We start from the raw sequence: 19,932 nt of genomic DNA on the forward strand, positions 1-19,932 counted from the left end.
GTTTTGCAGCGTTCTAGGGAATTGGGCCTTGAAGACCGCAATTCTAGCTGGTATCTGAGGCTGACACGTGTCTGCTGATAATTGGCCCAAGTAGACCTGTTCAGGCTTGACACGTGACCTTCTTTGATTGGTCCACATGTCTAGGATATTTTTATCCAAAACAAAATACACCATTGTTTATTTATAATACTAATATACATAAACTAAGAATTTGATATATAATTGACAAAATCTTTAAATTTCTTAATATTCACATTATTATACGAAGTCTAACTTATATTACTACTATATATATAAAGTATATGCTTGTGTAGTATTACAAATAGGTAAAAATACATTTGTAAATTTAAAAAAAAATATAAGTGGCCATCATCCATATAAAATCCGTGTTTTGTTGGGTTTTAATCCATTTAATCGAATTAAGTGGTTCGGTTATCCATGGATTCAGGTTAAATTGTCGGCCCTAATCCAAATAGACATTATTCGACCTCATACCAAATTTTGATCAAATACTCGAAGTTACTCAAATCAAAGTTATCCAATACCCGAAATTACTTAAACTAAATAAACCCGAATCAATCGAACCAAACTAAACCTGATGCTCAAATTGACGCGGACTAAACCCAAAACCAAAATTACCTAATAACAAAAATGACCGAATTGAAAAATCAAAGTTTTTTATTTTTTTTTATTATTATTTTTATTTAAATAAATAAATTTGTAATGTACACATATAATGGATTCGATCTTGTCCTAAAGTCCCGACTCGTTATGAACTTACCTAATAGTATAGTCCTGACCTGAAATGACTTGATTTGACCCAAAATGGCCCGACCTAACTTGACTTGATTATCTATTGACTAAAAAAATACCTGAAATCTTAAATAACCTATGTAACCCCGACCCCAAATCAGGACGGTGCCTATTGTCACGAAATTCACATCCGCATCCGGGACCAGCAACTGTCCTCACAGACCAACATAAGCTCTCTCGGCGCATTTTGTCGTCACTTATGTGCAACCTGGGAAAACTTCCTATGAGGTTACTATCCTAAGACTACTTCCAACCAAGCACACTTAACTGAGAAGTATCTTAGCAAATGATCTCTTTAAAAGAAAGATACATCTTATTGGTATGAGTAGTATATTAATTTCATTTAAAGCAATCATGAGAATTATTACAACATGTACTTGACTCGTTTGTATACTAGACCTGAAATTACCCCAATTCAAGATTGCCCCAAACGACCTAATTACTAGGTCTAGGAAGAAATACAAGTAGAGTTTTATTAATATATTACTTTCGTTTTTAAGACTTTGATTCATTTTAATTTTATACTACCTCCGTTTCATATTATTTGCAACGATTAGACATTTTTCCTCTCTACTTTATGTCAAATCGTTGCAAATAATATGTAACGGAGGCTAGACACTTTGGAAGTGGGGAAAGGGTAAGGGAATCCCCACCCTACGTGCCTCTAGTGGGGTTTGATCTCACAACCTCGAGGTTGGAAGATGTAGATCAAATTTATTTGGTATTAGTAGAGTTTTAGATACAAGTTTAGATATTTTGATACTACTTATTCGTAGAAATTTTACTACGTAGCTTAGTATGAAAATAATTCTATATCCATGCTCTAAAATCACAATGTTGGGTATGTTCCACTCCTCGATCACATGTCCAAGCATCAACAATGGTCTGCATCTTTCAAGAACACCATACATATATACCTTCAAATGTCTGCACAACAAATTGAACCATCAAGAGTCATTTATTTGTCACTCCAAGACACATATTCCATGAGGCCCACAGTTGTAGTTTGGATTGACAAAGCCTAAATTTCCAAGGCCTACATAAAAATGTCCATTGAGGTAAAGTTTTGGTAAATCTTACTATCTTAGTGTTCTTACCTTAGAGGCTTGTGCATGCAAGATGTCAAATGCTTAATACTTGTTAATGAATCACAAATTCTATTTTTGTTGACTTTTTTTTTTTCAGGTTTCTTTTTTTTTTTTTGATATTAACTAAACATTTCCACTCAATTGACATCTAATATAATCATCTTCACTCGAAGACACACCAACACACCATAAGGCCCACATTTGTAGTTTGGATTAACAAAGCTTAAATTTTCAAGACCTAAAACTCGATCATATAAAGCATATCCAATGAGGTAAAATTTTGATAAGTCATAGTGTTTTTTACCCTCGAGTTTGTGCATGCAAGATGCCAAATGCTTATATTGTTTAATGTGTTAAGAATCAAAAATTTTGTTAGATGCATATTTTTCAAGTTTCCATTCATCTTAACTGTACATTTGCCACTCAACTAAGTTGACATTTAATCGGAATCTTCTGCAGTAGAGTTGTCAAATTCGTGGATTTTGCCTATGTGAAAAATACAATGATACATATCTGAAAGTGATTGGCACAAGTTTAGTTTTGTGAAATGAACAACAATTAGGAACCTATAAGTAGGTAGATTTGGTTAATGTTTATGGATAATAGCTAGGAAATTAGGTCAACTAAGTTAAGGGATCAGAGTCGAATATAGCATTTCTTTAGCTCGTTCACATAAATAGACTAATCAAGCAATAGTACAACTCAATCATCAGACGCCGAATTAGGGAGACACAAATTTGGTGTATGTAACTATAGATAAAATGATCACAACGCTTGTCCATCATTTATCAAAAAATCTACAAACAACCGTTTGGGACATCGACCAAGTCAATCACTATTTTTTGTTTATCATGTGACTTCAATAATCTTAGTGATCCTAAAAAAAAGTGAGCGGGATGAGAGCATGATTGCTATCATACAGATCACATGCTAAATTGTATGTTAGCTAGTTGTTAAATTACATACCACCCCTGTTTCATGTTAAGTACAACAATTGACAGACACATACACTTGTCAATACTCACACTTTGACAACCGATATCTCTAACTACTCCGTATCTTGATATACATATACAAAAGTATATATAAACCTTAAAATATCTTATATATGTACATATACTTGTATATCTTATATGTGTGAATAGACAAATAGTACAAAGTCAAAATAATGCATTCATCATCATCGTATTATTGTAGTGCGCTATAAGTAGCATTTGTTGAATTTGAACATGCTAGAATAATTGTGAAAATCGCGATGAAGTTACTTTCTTGAAATACAAAAGTAAGGCACAAAGGGTTAACTGTATGTCACAAAGTGTATGTCACAAATCAAATTCAATATCAGATCAATTCAATAAAGGAAATTAAAGAAGCACAAATCCTTAGCTTTACGTGCGTGTTTCTTGTTTTCGTAAATTTGCACACGTAATATGAAATGACATACCAACACTATGCTATACATATACCACTTTCATTTTATATTATGTGCAATTATTAAAATTGGATGTTACACATTATGTGTATTAATGTTTTTTTTCTTTTAATTTTAAGTAGTCATTTCTCTCTATCTCTTTTTTCATCACATGTATTTTTATCTTTGTCTTTTCCATTTAAAACAAATTTTGTTAAAACAAATCCGTATTAAAATTTTTATTGCATATAATATGAAACGGATCGAGCTTACAAGCTAGTACGTATTACACATCCAACTTATGCAATTTATTATATTTAAGCTTCAAAATTCAATAAAGTTACATGCATTAAACAATGTATGGCTTAAATTTTATCTTTTTTATTTTCTTGTCAGATCAAAAGCATGCCTCTATTATGCAGATGACTATGCTCCCACTATTAACCAATTTTTTGTCATTTGCTTTCTTTTTATACTTGCGTAGTTGCGTGACTGCTCTGCAATTAATAGTAACTAGAGTGCACCCGTGCAAAATGTACGGGATATATATTTTATAGAAAGATAGAATTACAAAGATCTAATAATAAAAATATATTTTAAATGCATGAAGTTGTTTGTGATATAGTAATTGACTCTTTTATGTGCTTGGGTACTCCGTGTAGCTAGCTATTATAGAAGTTACTTTATCAGTGTTATAAGGATTAACTGTTCAGTGCTATTGTTTTTATCTCGCCAGTGTTATAGGGGTTATGCGTTTGTTTTGTGTTATAGAGGGTTACTACGTCAATATTATAGGGAAAAAAAAACGTGTTGTCACATAAAAAAACATTATGTATGTATCTTTTGTTTCGATGATTATTGATTTAATAATAAGGTAGTTAATTGATTTTAAAAAATATAATAAACAATTGGAAGAATTTTTAAAAGAAAAATAGTGCAACTTATAGTAGCAGATTACTAATTATAAAAAAAAATACACATAATTTGGAAAAAAAATGTGCAATTATTTTTTAAAAAAAAATTGGGTAATATAATAAAATACTAAGTTGGTAGTTTTTTTGGGGTAGTGTGTGTTATTAGGAAAAATTATCGTGGAAGTTTTTTTGGAGGGTCTTTTTTTTTAATTTTTAAAAAAATGATGGGTGGAAGTTTTTTGGAGGGGCAAAAAAAAAAAAAAAAAAAAAAAAAGAAAAAAAAGGAAAAAAAGGGAGTGAATGAGAATTGAGGGATTGGGTTTTGGAGTGATGTGGTGAGAAGTTGTTAAAATGACTCTTAAATTATATACTAGATTAATTAATTATATATATTAATTAGAATTTTATAAAGAAAATAACATAATTTTTTTTCTTATGTGAAGATTACAACTACGTTATGGCACGAGAGACAAGTAGTGGGTACCAACCGTACCACATCAGTCCATCTATGAAAAACTAAAAATATGAGTTCAAATTATAGTTTCCATTTTATAGATAATTTTTTTTAAAGTATCTCATTTGTTTACACAACAATTACTTGCTAGTTATGGAGTACTTGCTATCAATCTTGATTCTAATTGTTTAAGAAGTCCTATATATATTCAACAATTTAAGCACAATAATCATTTTTATATGGAGTAACTAAGAATTAGGTAGATCGGGTAATTAAAATATATATATATATATATATATATATATATATATATATATATATATATATATATATATATATATATATATATATATATATATATATATATATATATATATATATATATATATATATATAAATGAAAAATCGACGCATAAATTAATTAGTAGGGTTTCCATGTTATAGTCTCAAGTAAGTGTTCAATATGGATATATATGTATTATCATTTAAGATATATAATAATACAGAGTAGGTTAAAATTTAGATCCAGTAACCTTAAATTAGTCAAAAGTTGTGTGGATGATGTTAAACTAACAATGTTTGATAATTGGTACGGAGAATACGTGCAAAATATAGTTGGACGACACTGGTGACGTGACTGGTGGCACACTTATGTATTCCACATATCCGTCTAGACCATGAAAGTAGATGGTACACCTTCTTTTAGAAACACTTTGTGTAAGCTTTGCAGTTAAGAGGAAAGCAGTTTTTGATGCTTTCTAACTCATGTTCAACCAATATAGGCACATAGGCTCAAAGTAGATAATAAGACACAAGCTTAATGTTGTAATGTATACACAATTATATCATACTAAAGAGGCCAAACTTTACAAAAGATAGCCGATGCGGCGAGCACCAACCTTATTGAATGGTACAAATTGCTAAAGAATATGTAAGTACGTAAGATTTTGACACTGCCTTAAGATTTTTGATGTGGGGACTTGGATAAGGATGTTTATTCTAGTTTTGTAGGGTTTATATATGGTTGTTGAGGGGTGATAGCTCAACACGATGTGTAACGGTTAAGTAATAAATTTGCGAGATTTAGTTGTTACTAATAATTGACTAATGAAATCTATACTATTTAGTTTTTTAAAGAGAATTTTAGTCACGAGGTTGATAGATTTTCCATTTATTTGTCTATAAATTAACATGCATCTAAGTTGGAGGAGAATCTGACCACATACAAGTTAAACTCAAATTAAAATTAGCTAACAATGGTTATAATAACCCACTATAATATAATTACGAGCGTATGTTAATCACATTTTTATGTGATTATTGCATAGTGGTTAATTATGTGGGTTATGCTGAACTTAGTAACAAATTTCATATTATGTGTGTGGTATAATATGCACAGTGATCTGATTTCATATTGGTTAGTTTTTGCATGCGTACTGCGTACATTAATTCGTCGATGGTATATTTTAATACTTTTGTGCATGTAATTTCTTGTTCTTGTAATTATTAAGATAAAATAAAATTCAAGTGTTGAACCTCTTTGGTTCAGGGTGCGTTTGATTTATCTGATTAGAACCAATCTGAACTTTTAGTTCGTTGTTAGTTAAACTTGGTAGCCTTATTAACCTTTTTAAAAATCATATCAAGTAAGGAGTAGTATAAAGTAATTAAATTCATATCTAAGTTAATTAAACTTATTAATTATATGAAACTTTCTTGCTATTTCTTGAATTTAATTATCTTATCTAAACTTACATTTTGTAAAATACTTCAATCCAGATTGCAAACAGGTGAATAGAATAGGGTCTAAGCACCACAGTGTCTTTGTTATGCTTTCAGTTTTGCTATTATTGGTTAAGGCAAGTCTAAAAGACATGGTATTCCATTAAGCACATGTACACAATAGCCATTGAGGGGAAAGATGCTCTTCTAGAGAACAGATTTGATGTTATGTTCCTTGATCTAAAGTTGTGGTTTTAATTATTATGTGTTCTACAATTTGTTAAGTCTCCTCACTAGGGAAATATGTAAAAATCCGCGATATTCAGTGAATCAGATGCCCACATTCCATCTTTTCATTGTACCAAAAACGTACTCCGTATAATCCGAAACAAAGTACTACCTCCGTTTCGTATTAGTTACAACTTTGGAATATTTTACATCTCACAAATAATACCCCAAAGTTGCAACTAATAAGAAACGGAGGTAGTAACATAGATTTACGGTGAGTCGATAATAATCAATGGACAGGTCGCTGACTTCCAGACGAGGTAAGGGGTCGAATCTTACCAAACTTATTCGATCTGTTGGATGTTGCCATCTCTTTACCCCAATTAATAACAACCCTTATTCGAACTTATTTGCATGAAGGGTCTTAGGGCCTATTCACTTCATCTTAATTTCAGTTCAGTTCATTTCAGCTCCAATCAGTTCAATTCAGTTCAGTTCAATTCAATTCAGCTCTAATCAGTTTAGTTCAGTTCAGTTCACTTCAGTTCGGCTCCTAATTTCCTTCTCTCATAAAATGTTCATTTCAGCTTAGTTCAGTTCAGTTTAGCTCCAATCAGTTCAGTTCAGCTCAGTTTAGTAAATGTGGACAAACCCTTATACTCTTAATTATTCTAATGGCTAGTAAAAGGTCATTTCAAATTATTGTTGAATTTTCAATTACAATATGTTCACATTAAGTAAATCAAATTTATTGTCATTGCCTTAATCAACGGGTATTATATAAGATACCAACCTTAGTAAATGCATTTCTAATAATGTTTTGAGTGTAATATTTTCTTATTACCTTTTCTTAACATCAGTACGTTAGAATTATATTGTAAGTATTGTGAACACATTAAATAAAAACAAGTACAATCTTATCTTACTAGGCTATAAGTAGTTAAAAAGAATGTGATACTTATCCTACATCTTAAGTTGCATTCATTGAATGACATAATAAATCAAAATCATACTCCATTTTTGTTTAGTGATATTAGTATTAAGCACAAATCTATTTTGTTTAGTGCATTGAATTTGAATCAAAGACTTTGAGGGGAGTGATTAGATAAACTCTGGTTCCTTGTTCAAATCTTCCTTCCTTTGCTCAATATCATAATAATAATTATGTGTAGGTTGCTGGACTATGCAAGCCGAGTTAAGCCTTGTTGTCTTCACATAATATTTACTGAACTTAAATTATTAATATTGAAATAAAATTATTCTTATTTTTTGACTAAAATTTAGTAGTTTACTATTAGATTTGTTATTAAATTTATTGTTTGTTAATTTATAGTTTGTTATTAAAACTTATTTTACTAAAGTTAACTTAATTTTTGGTGAACTTATATTATTTTTATTGAAGTTAAATTTTACTCATACTTAATATTCTTATATTGTGTTAAGGCAAATTAAAGTTAGAGAACAGGGCCTTACTAGGACTTGTTTTACCTTAAGTACCAATGTGGCAATGTCAAGATATTTGGTACTCCAACAAGCATATGTACACTACTTGAGACTTAAGACTTGAAAAGCTTGCAAGATTCCATCAAATGGCCGAGTTTTGCATTTGGACACGTACTCATGATCGCACCAGCAGCCAAGTCAAGTATGATCATGTATGTAGCTAGTATGCACCAATGTAACAGTATAAGTGTATGTCAGACCATAAAACAAAACACAGGGTATAATTTACAACTCGCCAACATCACATTTGCATAAGCAACAAGGCACATTACTTCTAATTTAGCTACAGTCGGGTGGATGAGTTAACGAGTTTAGATAAGTTTTTCCTATTTAAGCTAATGAGTAAAAGCTTGAGAAATCAGGAGTTATGTGTTTATAGCATTGCAACAAATATAAATGACAAAGGTCTAATTTTGCATTAAGAACAAAAGTTATGTAAGAAAAGTTTTTATCCATATGAACGAACATTAACAAATTACATAAATTTCGTGTCATATATTCGTTTTTCATAAAAGCTTCATCTATTATATCATGGATTTAAGACAGGAAAGTTATTGATCTCAAATCAAAAAAAGGAGCTTTTTCGAGGGACCACATTGTGGATTAATTCAAGAGAAATTGCCTCATTTTAGGATGCAATGACGTGGGAGTAGCCATTGCTTTATCTTCCCTCTTTATATATAGATACATTACATTGTAAGGCTCTTGCAATCTTGCATGAAGCATACCTGTTAGGGGCTTTTGTGTCTTAAACAGCGCGTGTGTGTGTTTATCATGGACGGGAAGAAGTTGGAATACAAAGGTGAGGAGGCGTTGAAGGAGTTGGAAAGGCTTACAATGAATGCTGATGAGGTTCAAGAGGAACTTTTGGAAGGAATAATTACTAGGAATGGTGATACTGAGTATCTGAGTAAGTATCTCAGAGGCTCGAAAGATGTCTCTGCCTTCAAGAATCGCGTTCCTGTCATTAGTTATAGTGGCATTCAGCCTTACATTAAGAGGATTGCCAATGGAGAGGACTCTTCTCTTATCTCAGGCCATACTATTGTGGAGATGCTATGCAGGTTTTTAATATCATTTCTTAAGCAGTAGTACAATAAATTTCTGTTACTGATCTGTATGTCTGCGAATTAGAACTAATGTTTTATGTGTTTTCAGCTCAGGGACATCGAATGGAGAGCCCAAGCTGATGCCGTCAATTGCTGAGGATCTTGATAGGAGAACTTTCTTGTACAACCTTGTCATGCCGGTTGTCAATCAGTAAGACATAAGTTTTTATACACCAGTGTTGATCTGCTGATTATATTCAGACAGTAAAACTCTTCACTGATTTGATTATAACTGTTAATACTGTTTGTACTGATCACAAATTTTTAATTGACTCGTATTTTTTCACTAGCTCGTACTAATGATGATCAGTCTTAGATTCTTCTTAAATTGGGTGGAGGCCAGTAAGGCTTCACAAAGTGTAAAATTCAACCATAAGTACATTAAGGTAAAAAAGCAGGTTGATTGAGACACTGAAGCATTATGCACCACCAAATAGTCATATCTATCAATGTACTGAAGAATATTTGTTCTTTTACCTAAACAATTTGCGGCTAAGTTGATGATTATATGTCATGATTAAAGTCTATTGTTCACATATTTGATGCCGTCATGTCATGTTGAATTGACAATAAGTGGTTAATGTTTTGTTAAGGATAAGGATTAGGAAGAAAACACAGTTACAGTAAAGTTGTACTCATCAATTTAAGTATAGTATAAAAAAAAATTAGACAAGTTTTGTACTGATGTATGTAAATGCTGTAGGTACATTCCCGGTTTGGATGAAGGAAAGGCGATGTTCCTCAACTTTGTAAAGGCTGAAATGTCTACACCTTGTGGCCTGCCAGCAAGAGCAGTCCTTACTAGCTATTATAAGAGCAAGCACTACAGAGGACGACCGAGAAACGTTCCTTTTCTTGACTACACTAGCCCTGACCAGACTGTCCTCTGTGAAGACAGTAACCAAAGCATGTACTGTCAGTTACTTGCTGGTCTAGTATTCCGTCACCAAGTTCTTCGTCTTGGAGCTGTTTTTGCCTCAGCATTTTTGCGTGCAATAAGATATTTGGAGAAAAACTGGGTTAAAATGTGCAATGACATAAGAAAAGGAAAGTTAGATGCCTCAATCACAGACCCTGAATGTCAGTTAGCTATGTCAAGCATAATTACACCGCCTAATCCAGGTTTAGCCGAGGAGATTGAAGAGATATGTGGTGGTTCATCATGGAAAGGGATCCTCTGTAGGCTCTGGCCTAAGGCTAAGTACATTGAGGCCGTGGTCACAGGCTCGATGGCTCAATATATTCCATCACTCGAGTACTATAGTGATAAGAGACTGCCATTATTTAGCCCAATGTACGCTTCAACAGAGTCTTTTTTCGGTATTAACTTGAGACCCTTGGATGATCCATCCGAGGTCTCCTTTACCCTTCTGCCTAACATGTGCTACTACGAGTTTATTCCACTTGGAGAAAATTCATGGTCACTTGATGAAGAAACAGAGGTACCATCGAACAAGCTCGTGAGTCTGTTGCAAGTCAAGCTTGGATGTTATTATGAACTTGTTGTCACCACTTTTGCTGGTAAGGTCATTCAATTAATGAGCATAGTTTGCTTTCTATAATTGTACACACTAATCATTGCCCTGTCTTTTTCTACTTGAAAACTAAAATATGGTATAAATTAGTTTTATATCAGTTTTCATGAACAGAAATGAATCTAATACATCAAACTTTGTTCAAATTGTGTCTTTTGGTGCATATATAATGCAGGACTCTGTAGATATCGAATTGGTGATGTGCTACAAGTGACCGGCTTCTACAACAAGGCTCCGCAGTTCAAATTTATATGTCGTAGAAATGTTGCTTTGAGCCTAGACAATGATAAAACAAGTGAAGAGGACTTGCACAAGAGTATCACAGTAGCAAAAAAGCTCTTAGAGCCTCACAACACGATCCTGCTAGAGTACACGAGCTTTGCAGATACCTCTTCTGTGCCAGGGCACTATGTCCTGTACTGGGAAATTGGACATAACAAGCCTAAAATCGACAATTCTTCACTTGATGAGGTCCTAAAAGAATGCTGCATCGCGGTAGAGGAGGAGCTTGATTACACATACAGAAGGTGCAGGTCTCATGACAAGGCCATAGGACCATTGGAAATAAGGCTTGTTAAGCCTGGCACTTTCGAGGCGCTGATGGATTTCTACATAAGTCAAGGAGGGTCTATCAACCAGTACAAAACACCAAGGTGTATCAACTCTAAAGCCGCCTTGAAGCTGCTCGAATCGAATGTCAAAGGACAGTTCTTAAGCACCAGGGATCCAATATGGATTCCTTAAATCTTAGTGGACTATATTATAACTTATATAGTGTAATAAGATCTTTCTGGTTGATTGTAACCTCTTAGTGGCAAATAGTTGCTGCACTTTTCTAGTTTTTGTGGGACAATCTTTGTGTACTTGGTAAAATAACTACTGATTAGTATTACTATAATCTACAGTAAAGAATTATACCTATCATACCTTTTGCTAAGCCCTTTATTCTATAATTAGAGAGCAAAAGGATGATAAATATGAAATATCTAGTGTTTAGATTAGTCTTTTTCTTCCCTCAACCATGCTCATTGAGGGCTCACTGTGCTGCACCTTATAAAGTTTGGCTTTACTATGAGAAATGGTATAACTATTAGTGAACCAAGAAAGTTTAAATATATTTTATGTTTGGGTCCAATTTACTCCAATTGGGCCGGTCCACAAATGATTCAATTACAAAGCCCAAGGCTAAGGTTCAACCCTCAAGTCAAGCTAAGCCAATCATTAATAGCTGGACTCGTGGACAAATGAACATTTACTATAACAAAAACGAACATTTTCTAATTGAACATATTTTACAATAATTTTGTACTTCTCAATAATCAAATGTTTATTTTCATGCAGTATGATGTTCATTCTTATAAAATTAATGTTCATTTTCTTTTTTAATTAATACAAACTTTTGAGTTTGTTCAGTTGTATAAAATATTCGTTTTTCTTGTCAAAAAAAAAATGTTTGTTTTTATAGTAAGGATGTTCAATTAACATTAGCATTAATTATGTTAGACATTATCATTTTTTTCATTATTAAAAAAATATATTGTTGATTTATTTAATTGGTATTAAATCATATAGTTCAGCGAATTGCAAGATATCTATTTAAGAGAATTAAACAAATCAAGGTATTTCGGTTGAAGCTTAAAAAAAATGTCGATGAATAAGCAACAATGTTATATGTTCATTTTTACTTACAACTGAAATGTTCAGTTATATAATATTAGATGTACAATTTTTTTTATTTTTTATTTTTTCAGTTTCATAGTCTCTATATTTTACACTTATAATATAAATGTTCATTTTTTTATATTGCAATGTTCAAAAATAAATGTTCATTTTTTTTTCTAGTAAATGTTCATTTTTTTTTTCTAGTAGATGTAGAACAATTCACCCAAAAATATGAGAATAAAAGTTGATCAATGAGAGAGAAATAATGTTCATAGCCAAAATATATAATGTTCAATTCAATAAACTATGTTAAATTTTCAATTAAAAAAAAATACACTACAAAATAAGTAAATACTACAAAAATCAAAAATGAATATAAACTTACATCCATCAATTAACGATCAAATAATTCCAGATGAAATCAAATTTCAATTTCATTCATATACTCCACAAGAAATTCACAATGTTGAAGATGAAATATCAAAATATAGAAGATGAACCATGAGAAAGAAAAATAGGAAAGAAAGAAAATATATAATAGGAAAAAATCTAATTGAAAACAAAATTACCAAGCTGATGAATTTCTAAGTAATGAGCAAAATTTAAATAGAAGATACAAACTGCAAAACGAACCACTTAAAGAAAGGAATACCACAAAATGATGTCGTCGTAGTGAAGGACCAACCAAAGATAGTTGGTTGCAAGACTAGGCAAAAATTTGCGAAGCTAAGCCAGTCAAAGGCCCGGTCAACATGGCAAGCCCATTTGACCCCTAAGCCCATTTCTCCATTTGAGTAAGGTATAAAAGCCTTCAATCTTCTCTCTCTACATTCATTCACATTAAATCTCAAGTAATTAATATTCTTGTATAGCTTTCTCTCTCTAAACCTCGTACTGACTTTAGCATCAAAGGGGTCTTCCTCGGCAAAACCCCTAAGGCTAGTTTACGTGTGTTTGTTGTGCAGGAAATCCTCGCCTCAATTATCACTTGGACCGAGATCAGTCAACAGCCCACAGAAAAGGACCTCGCCGGAGGTCCCGTTGTTTTTACCCGAAACACTTTATATAAACAATGTTATTCAAACAATTTCCTTTTGTTTTTTTTTTTTAAAACTTATTTTCCAAATCCCAAAGTTTAAATGAAGTATTTCATTAATAACAAAGCCATCTAATTTCCCCCACACCATTATTTTTTTCTCTTTCTCTTCAAATTTGTCTTGGTGCTAAAGTAACACTACTTAGGGGCTAGGACGTGTTCAATTTACCTTAAAAAAATAAGTTTCAACTCAAAAAAGTTCAAATAAGTTTAGTCATGTTTAAAAGCTAAGTTCAATAAGGTTAATAAGTCAATAAGTTTCAGCTTATCCAAGATGTTGAAAGACCCTAAGTCTTTTGAGGATGGTGATTTGGGTAACATAATTCGTGATGTTGCTGCTCTTTTGAATAGAGATTGGGAGGTTAATGTGTTTCATGCTAGCAGATCTGTCAACTATGTTGCAGACAGATTAGCTATGATGGGAAGAACCAAGTTTAAGACAGGTGAGAAGGTGCCATTCTCTTACCCTCCTCCGAAAGTGCACCAGACATATGCTATGGAAATCCCAGAAATGCAGGAAGCTCAACCTTGATGTGCTGTACTGTCATAGCCATGTTGTTATTTTGAACTTTATCTTGTTTTATGCTCTAGGTTATGTTTTTATCTTTTGTACTAAGTTAAACTTTGATGATCTGGTGTGGTTTGATCTACCCACCATCTATCACCTTTTGTATCTGATGATTTCGATCATCAGATTTATCATCATCTAATATATTGATATTTCCCCTTTGTGTTAAAAAAAAAAAACTTTCTTGGTACCTTGGCATGGTTAACTCCAAAGGGTAAGATTTGTCGATTTCCTCCATTAAAGCTGCTAATTTCTCCATTGAAGCTACTTCAAATTCTTCTTTATGTTAATTATGTGATTTACCATCTTTTAACACCATCCATTACAATAATTAAAATTTCCAAAAATGTTAAAAAGCTAATTAATATGGTGGATACGCCCTAAAGTCTATTTAGGTGATTAAATTGTATTTTCTCTTACTAGTTAGGCTATTAATACTTGTTGCTCGTTTGGTTGAATAATGTAGGAATTGCAAATTCCGTGAAAAATTTGAAATCTAAAAATGTTTAATTAATCGAGGGAAGTTCCACTTACCTCAGTCTCCCTAGGTAATTTTGTTCCTTTATTTTGTGAAAAGTACGATGAAAATATTTCAAATACTAGGACTTTCAACTTTTTATGTTTTATTTTGTTAACCAAACGAGGGATTTTAATGGGGCGGGGCGGGGTGGGGCGGATGTTGACCTTCCCATCCCCACCTAATATTTTCATCTCCATCTCCATCCTCATCCCCGTCCCCCGCGACGAGTCCAATATTCATCCCCATCCCCGCCCCGACGGGTACAACTCCAAAATCATCCCCGCGCGCACCCCCCACTTGGATATCTATCCCCACCAAAGACCCGCCTAATCCTCACCCAAGATCCACCTAATCTCCGTCTCCCAAATATACAATCCTACATAATTAATATGGGATTATAATAATAATAAAAAAAAAAACATTCTTAATATTACACACATTTTTGTTTATAATGTAAGTGTAGTACAAAGTATTATAATTGATATTTTATTTCACGTAATTATTTTATAAAATAGAATAAAAATATAATTTTGCTTTTAAAGATATATAGATGTGGGTATGAGGTGGAGAATGAGCGGGTACGAAATGGGGTGGGTGGGGTAAGGCAAGGATAAGACGGGTAGAATTTAAAATCCACCCCCGCCACATCACGTATGGCGGGTATGGTTTTTATTCCCATTTCCGCCCCATCACCCGCCAAACTAAGATGGGCGGACCACCCGCTAAACTAAGATGGGCGGGTACTTGACCCGCCCAAGTGGCCCCACTGACATCCCTGCAAACGACCCCCTCGTGCTCAAGTTGCACCAAAGGAAAAATAAAATTTCCTCCCCTCTTAGTTTTCCCCAAACATCCACCATTTTTAAGAGCTCTTCCGAGTTCCGCCGCTGAATCCCCCCTCTAAAAACCCCAAACTAACCGCCATCTCAAACTCCCTTCCAACCTTCAACAAAAGTTTCTAATCTTTCTCAACTTTTTGTTTTTTCAATATGATTTTTTTTGGAACCCCATTTTCATTTTGATCATACTATACATTATACTGGATGGTAACATCATATTCCATGTGGGTTTCATCCATAAGGTCAGTTTCTTGTAGAAATTTGATTAAAAATTCTTTCTTTATTCGTCACAATTCTGCTTATGGTGCTGCTCAATTAAATTCTTGGTTTACTGATTCAAGTTCTGATGAACATGTTACTAGTAGTAGTAGTGATTTAGAGGATCAATTACAGGGATTAGATACAAATAGAGTAATTGAAAATTTGAAGAATTTGAGAACTAACCCAAATCAGGCTTATTCATACTTTTCTAATGTAAAGGAACGTGGGTTTCGACACAATGTCGAAACTTATGGTTCAATTGTTAGTATAATGTGCAATAGGGGTTCTGCTAGAATGTTGGATGCATTTTTGTGGGAGGTTATTAAGTCGAATTCCGACGAATTAGGTTTCGATGTTTCTGAGTTGTTAGAGTTACTTGAGGTTGAGATGACTACTTCAGTGGTTAAAGTGATTGATGCCTTGGTGAAGGGCTATGTTAGTTTGGGTATGTTTGAAATGTGTATAGATGTTTTGTTTCAAACAAGAAGAAAGGGTTTAAAGCCTAGTTTGTTTACTTGTAATTACCTTATTAAGCGCATCATTGAGAAGGGTGAGCTAGATACGGCTTTGGCTATATACCGGCATCTTAAGATGATGGGTTTGAATCCGAATGTATATACCTATAATCTTATGATTGAGGTGCTGTGTAAAAAGGGTGAATTTGAGAAAGCAGTTGAAATGTTTGAGGAGATGGAAAAAGCCGGTGTCAACCCAAATGAATATTCTTATGGCAGTTATATTGAAGGGCTTTGTTCAGTTCAAAGATCAGATGTGGCGTATAAATTGTTAAAATCCGTCGTTCCTGTTGATAGTTTTAGCTACACCATGGTGGTTAATGGTTTCTGCAATGAAAATAAACTGGGTGAAGCTGAGGCTGTTTTGCTTGATATTGAGAAGCAAGGGCTAGTGCTTGATGCGTATTGTTATGGTGCTTTGATTCATGCATATTGTAAGAAGGGGAATATTGAAAAAGCATTGTGTCTTGAAAGTTACATGATGTCAAAAGGTTTGAAAGTGAATTGTGTTATTGTGAGTTCCATTCTTCAATGCATGTGTACTAAGGGACTTTTTACAAATGTTCTCAATCAATTTGAAACATATAAGCACAAGGGGATTTATCTCGACAAAGTTTGTTATAACATTGTTGTGGATGCTATGTTTCAGTTGGGAAAAGAGGAAGAAGCCTTGGAGCTGCTTGAAGAGATGAAGCGCAAAAACATGGTCCCAGATCAGATTCATTACTCCACTGTGATCAATGGTTACTGTCTAGAGGGAAAACTTGTTGATGCCTGGGCCTTTTTTGAGAAAATGAAACATGAGGGTATTCAACCTGATATCATTACTTACAATATACTTGCAGGTGGTTTTGCTAGAAAGGGCCTTGTAAAAGAGGCTTTGTTAGTTCTTGACTACATAAAAGACCAAGGTTTGACGTCCCTTGAAACCCAAAATAAAATCATTGAAGGCCTTTGTGTAGGAGGGGAGGTAGAAGAAGCTGAAAAGTTTTTGAATAGTTTAGAGAAGTCCACAGATGATTATAATGTAATGATTGATAATTATTTTGCTATGATTAATGGGTACTGTGAAGCAAGAGATACACGAAAGGCTTTTGGTCTTTTTGTCAAGCTTTGCAAGCAAGGTATATCTCTGAAGAAAAAGACATGCTTAAAGCTGCTAAATAGCCTATGCAGTGAAGGTCAATTTGAAAGTGCATTTGTGTTGTGCAATAACATTTTGGGGGTAGAAGAGAATACTCGCATTATAATGTATTCAAAGCTTATGTTGACATTGTGCAATTCCGGAGATTTTAAAAAGGCTCATTTGGTGTTTGACAAGTATATCGAAAAAGGTTTGATTCCTGATGCCATTATGTACACGATACTGATAAATGGGTATTGCAAATCGAATCTTGCGTTAAAGGCCTTTGACCTTTTAGATGATATGAAGCGTAGAGGTATTATTCCTGATATGATCACTTTCACAGTTTTGATTAATGGTTGCTTGAAGTTTAGTTTGGAGTCTCGTTCTTGCCCTAACAAGTTTTTGATCGAGAAAGCAACAATATTGGAATCAGAGATGTCGAAAATGCAGCTGAAGCCTGATGCTGTCTGTTATACAGTGTTAATTGACAAGCGCTGTAAGTTGAATGATATCCAGGATGCCATGAAGCTGTTTCATGAGATGATAGATAGTGGTATACAACCTGATAATATGACATTTGCATCTCTACTTTCTGGCTGTCGTAGAGTACAAGATTTGGATATAGCCTTGACCCTTTTTGATGCGATGGAAGAACTTGATTTAAAGACTGATGAGAAAACCAAGTCATTGATGTCAGCATTGACGCATGGAATAGTGAATGTTAAAAAAGTACCCCTCACGGCTTGAATGCTCATAGTATAGCTTTGAAGGTCAGTCAAAGTCATAAAAGCTCAAGTGTAATGATAGTGGCATTGAGCAATGTAAAGGACAAATTTTGAAAAATTATATGCATATTGTTGATTGATAAAAAAAAAAAAAAAAGTGACACAAGTTTAGAAAATTCTTTACTGTATTAATGCTTACTTTATTGATACTTAGATTTGTATGTCATGCTTATCTTTTATTAAACTGCAGCTTCTATAAGTTAGGATGGAGATAAACTTGCATCTTCTGGGCTAGGTATTTGGACTGTTAGAGTAATGAAGGATATTTATATGTTAAGATTGGGCTACACTAGGATCACATTAATTCCTATCCTCTTTGCAGCAGTTTTGATTTAAACATTTGATGTCTTGGCCGTTTGAGTCTAGTTACATTAGATTAGGGTTGACAGTCAACTATGTAAATGATGTATCCATGAATTGGATTTTTTGAACTTCCTATTTTGGTAGAAGAATGATGCTGGTCTATTTAAATGCCAAGACATATACTTGAAGCTAGTGTTGGTCTTACAGTCTGTAATTGTTCTTTTGTTGCTTATTTGTTTTGTTGTCTTTTTTTGACTTGATATAATGCCTCGTTTTGTGATGAAATGAAATGCCTTATGAAAAAAAAAAAAAAAAAAAAAGGGTGTTGGTCTTACAAGGATTTTTCCTGTACTGTTATCTGAAGTATTCTTGTTTTTGTATGTTAATTTAGGGTCGGGTGGGGTTAGTACTATACATTATTATGTATAATCCAAATTCTTCTTGTTTGCTGCTGATGTTCAGGACTCATTATCAGATTTGTGAATAGTGAGTAAGAACTTCATAGACGTGAAGGTGCTTAGTTAGTTGGATTTTTTCCTCAGAAATTTGAGCATGGATAATCCTTTGGAGCCTTGAAGAGGCGAAGGCAGCTTATCCGTGCAACCTTGGATCAGACAATGCGTGTCTGCGCAAGGTAAAAAGGCAGCATGTCTATGCATGCCTTGGTTTTTTTTTTTTTTTTTTTTTTTTTTTTTTTTTTTTTTTTTGTAAAGATTTTGCTATGCGTGTTTTCTTCTCGTTCATCGATGTTTCATGGAATGTTTAGGCCATTGGCTATCATTATTTACGGTGAGATTACACATTGCAAATCATATTCAAACTCAGAGGGTGTCTAGAGAGAGATGCAGAGTTTGAGGAAACGTTTCATCAAGTTGAATGTTTGTTAGTCATCCTCCATTGTTATTTGTGGTGCAATATGGATTTTTCCTTAGTGCTTGAGGTTCCCACATATAGGCTTCGTCTGTTCGTTCTTTTCCTTTCCATAATTCGAATTCGTGCATGTTCAATTTTATGCTTCTCATTGTTTGTTGTTAATTGCCACATTAGTTTGCACTATTTAATTCACAATAGTTGGTTTGATGTCTTGACTCTTATCTCCAATCCCTCAACTACTCCCATAGTATCCTTTTGTCTTATGTCTCTTTCAGTTTGTAGCTGGATATCAAGAGTAGGGGATTTTAGATGTCTGTGCTGGTATATGTGTCAGATGATATGTTAATTTTTGTGTGATTATGTCATAGGTCACTGGCAGTGTCTATCATGATGTCCTGCTAGGCTGCTATTGCGAGGCCGTAATGGATAAACAAGCCAAGCCTATTTATGTTATGTGTGTTGACTAATTTACACTGGTAATGAGATTGGTTTCTAGAGATTGGATTACAGATAAGAAATCTATGAACAACTATATGCTCAGATGCCCTGGAGGTCCAAAGTTAAGTGAGCATCGTGATTGATATAACTAGCTGACTTGAACAAACAA

General features: G+C 33.5%; 2 protein-coding genes across 2 annotated transcripts; both read left to right on the forward strand.

The window, feature by feature from the left end:
• The first annotated feature begins 8,898 nt into the window (after positions 1 to 8,898).
• Positions 8,899 to 11,521, forward strand: LOC145572139 (putative indole-3-acetic acid-amido synthetase GH3.9). The gene is made up of 4 exons (XM_081631159.1): positions 8,899 to 9,197; positions 9,292 to 9,393; positions 9,946 to 10,763; positions 10,953 to 11,521. Exons 1-4 carry the CDS (start codon positions 8,908 to 8,910, stop codon positions 11,519 to 11,521), a joined length of 1,779 nt encoding a protein of 592 aa, XP_081487285.1. The 5' UTR covers positions 8,899 to 8,907.
• Positions 11,522 to 15,489: 3,968 nt separating this feature from the next.
• LOC145572140 (uncharacterized) lies at positions 15,490 to 18,267 on the forward strand. Its single transcript, XM_081631160.1, has one exon. It carries the CDS (start codon positions 15,667 to 15,669, stop codon positions 18,109 to 18,111), a length of 2,445 nt encoding a protein of 814 aa, XP_081487286.1. The 5' UTR covers positions 15,490 to 15,666; the 3' UTR covers positions 18,112 to 18,267.
• Positions 18,268 to 19,932: the final 1,665 nt, after the last annotated feature.

This window comes from Chenopodium album, chromosome 12 (genome assembly GCF_948465745.1).
Source record: "Chenopodium album chromosome 12, dcCheAlbu1.1, whole genome shotgun sequence".
Classification (NCBI taxonomy): domain Eukaryota; kingdom Viridiplantae; phylum Streptophyta; class Magnoliopsida; order Caryophyllales; family Amaranthaceae; genus Chenopodium; species Chenopodium album.

Bases quoted from the DNA above. Each gene is read 5' to 3' on its own strand.
- LOC145572139 (XM_081631159.1), top strand. From the start codon at position 8,908: ATGGACGGGAAGAAGTTGGAATACAAAGGTGAGGAGGCGTTGAAGGAG. The intron at 9,394-9,945 runs GTAAGACATAAG...TAAATGCTGTAG, and splicing joins GTCATGCCGGTTGTCAATCA to GTACATTCCCGGTTTGGATG. The intron at 10,764-10,952 runs GTAAGGTCATTC...TATATAATGCAG, and splicing joins TGTTGTCACCACTTTTGCTG to GACTCTGTAGATATCGAATT.
- LOC145572140 (XM_081631160.1), top strand. From the start codon at position 15,667: ATGGTAACATCATATTCCATGTGGGTTTCATCCATAAGGTCAGTTTCT.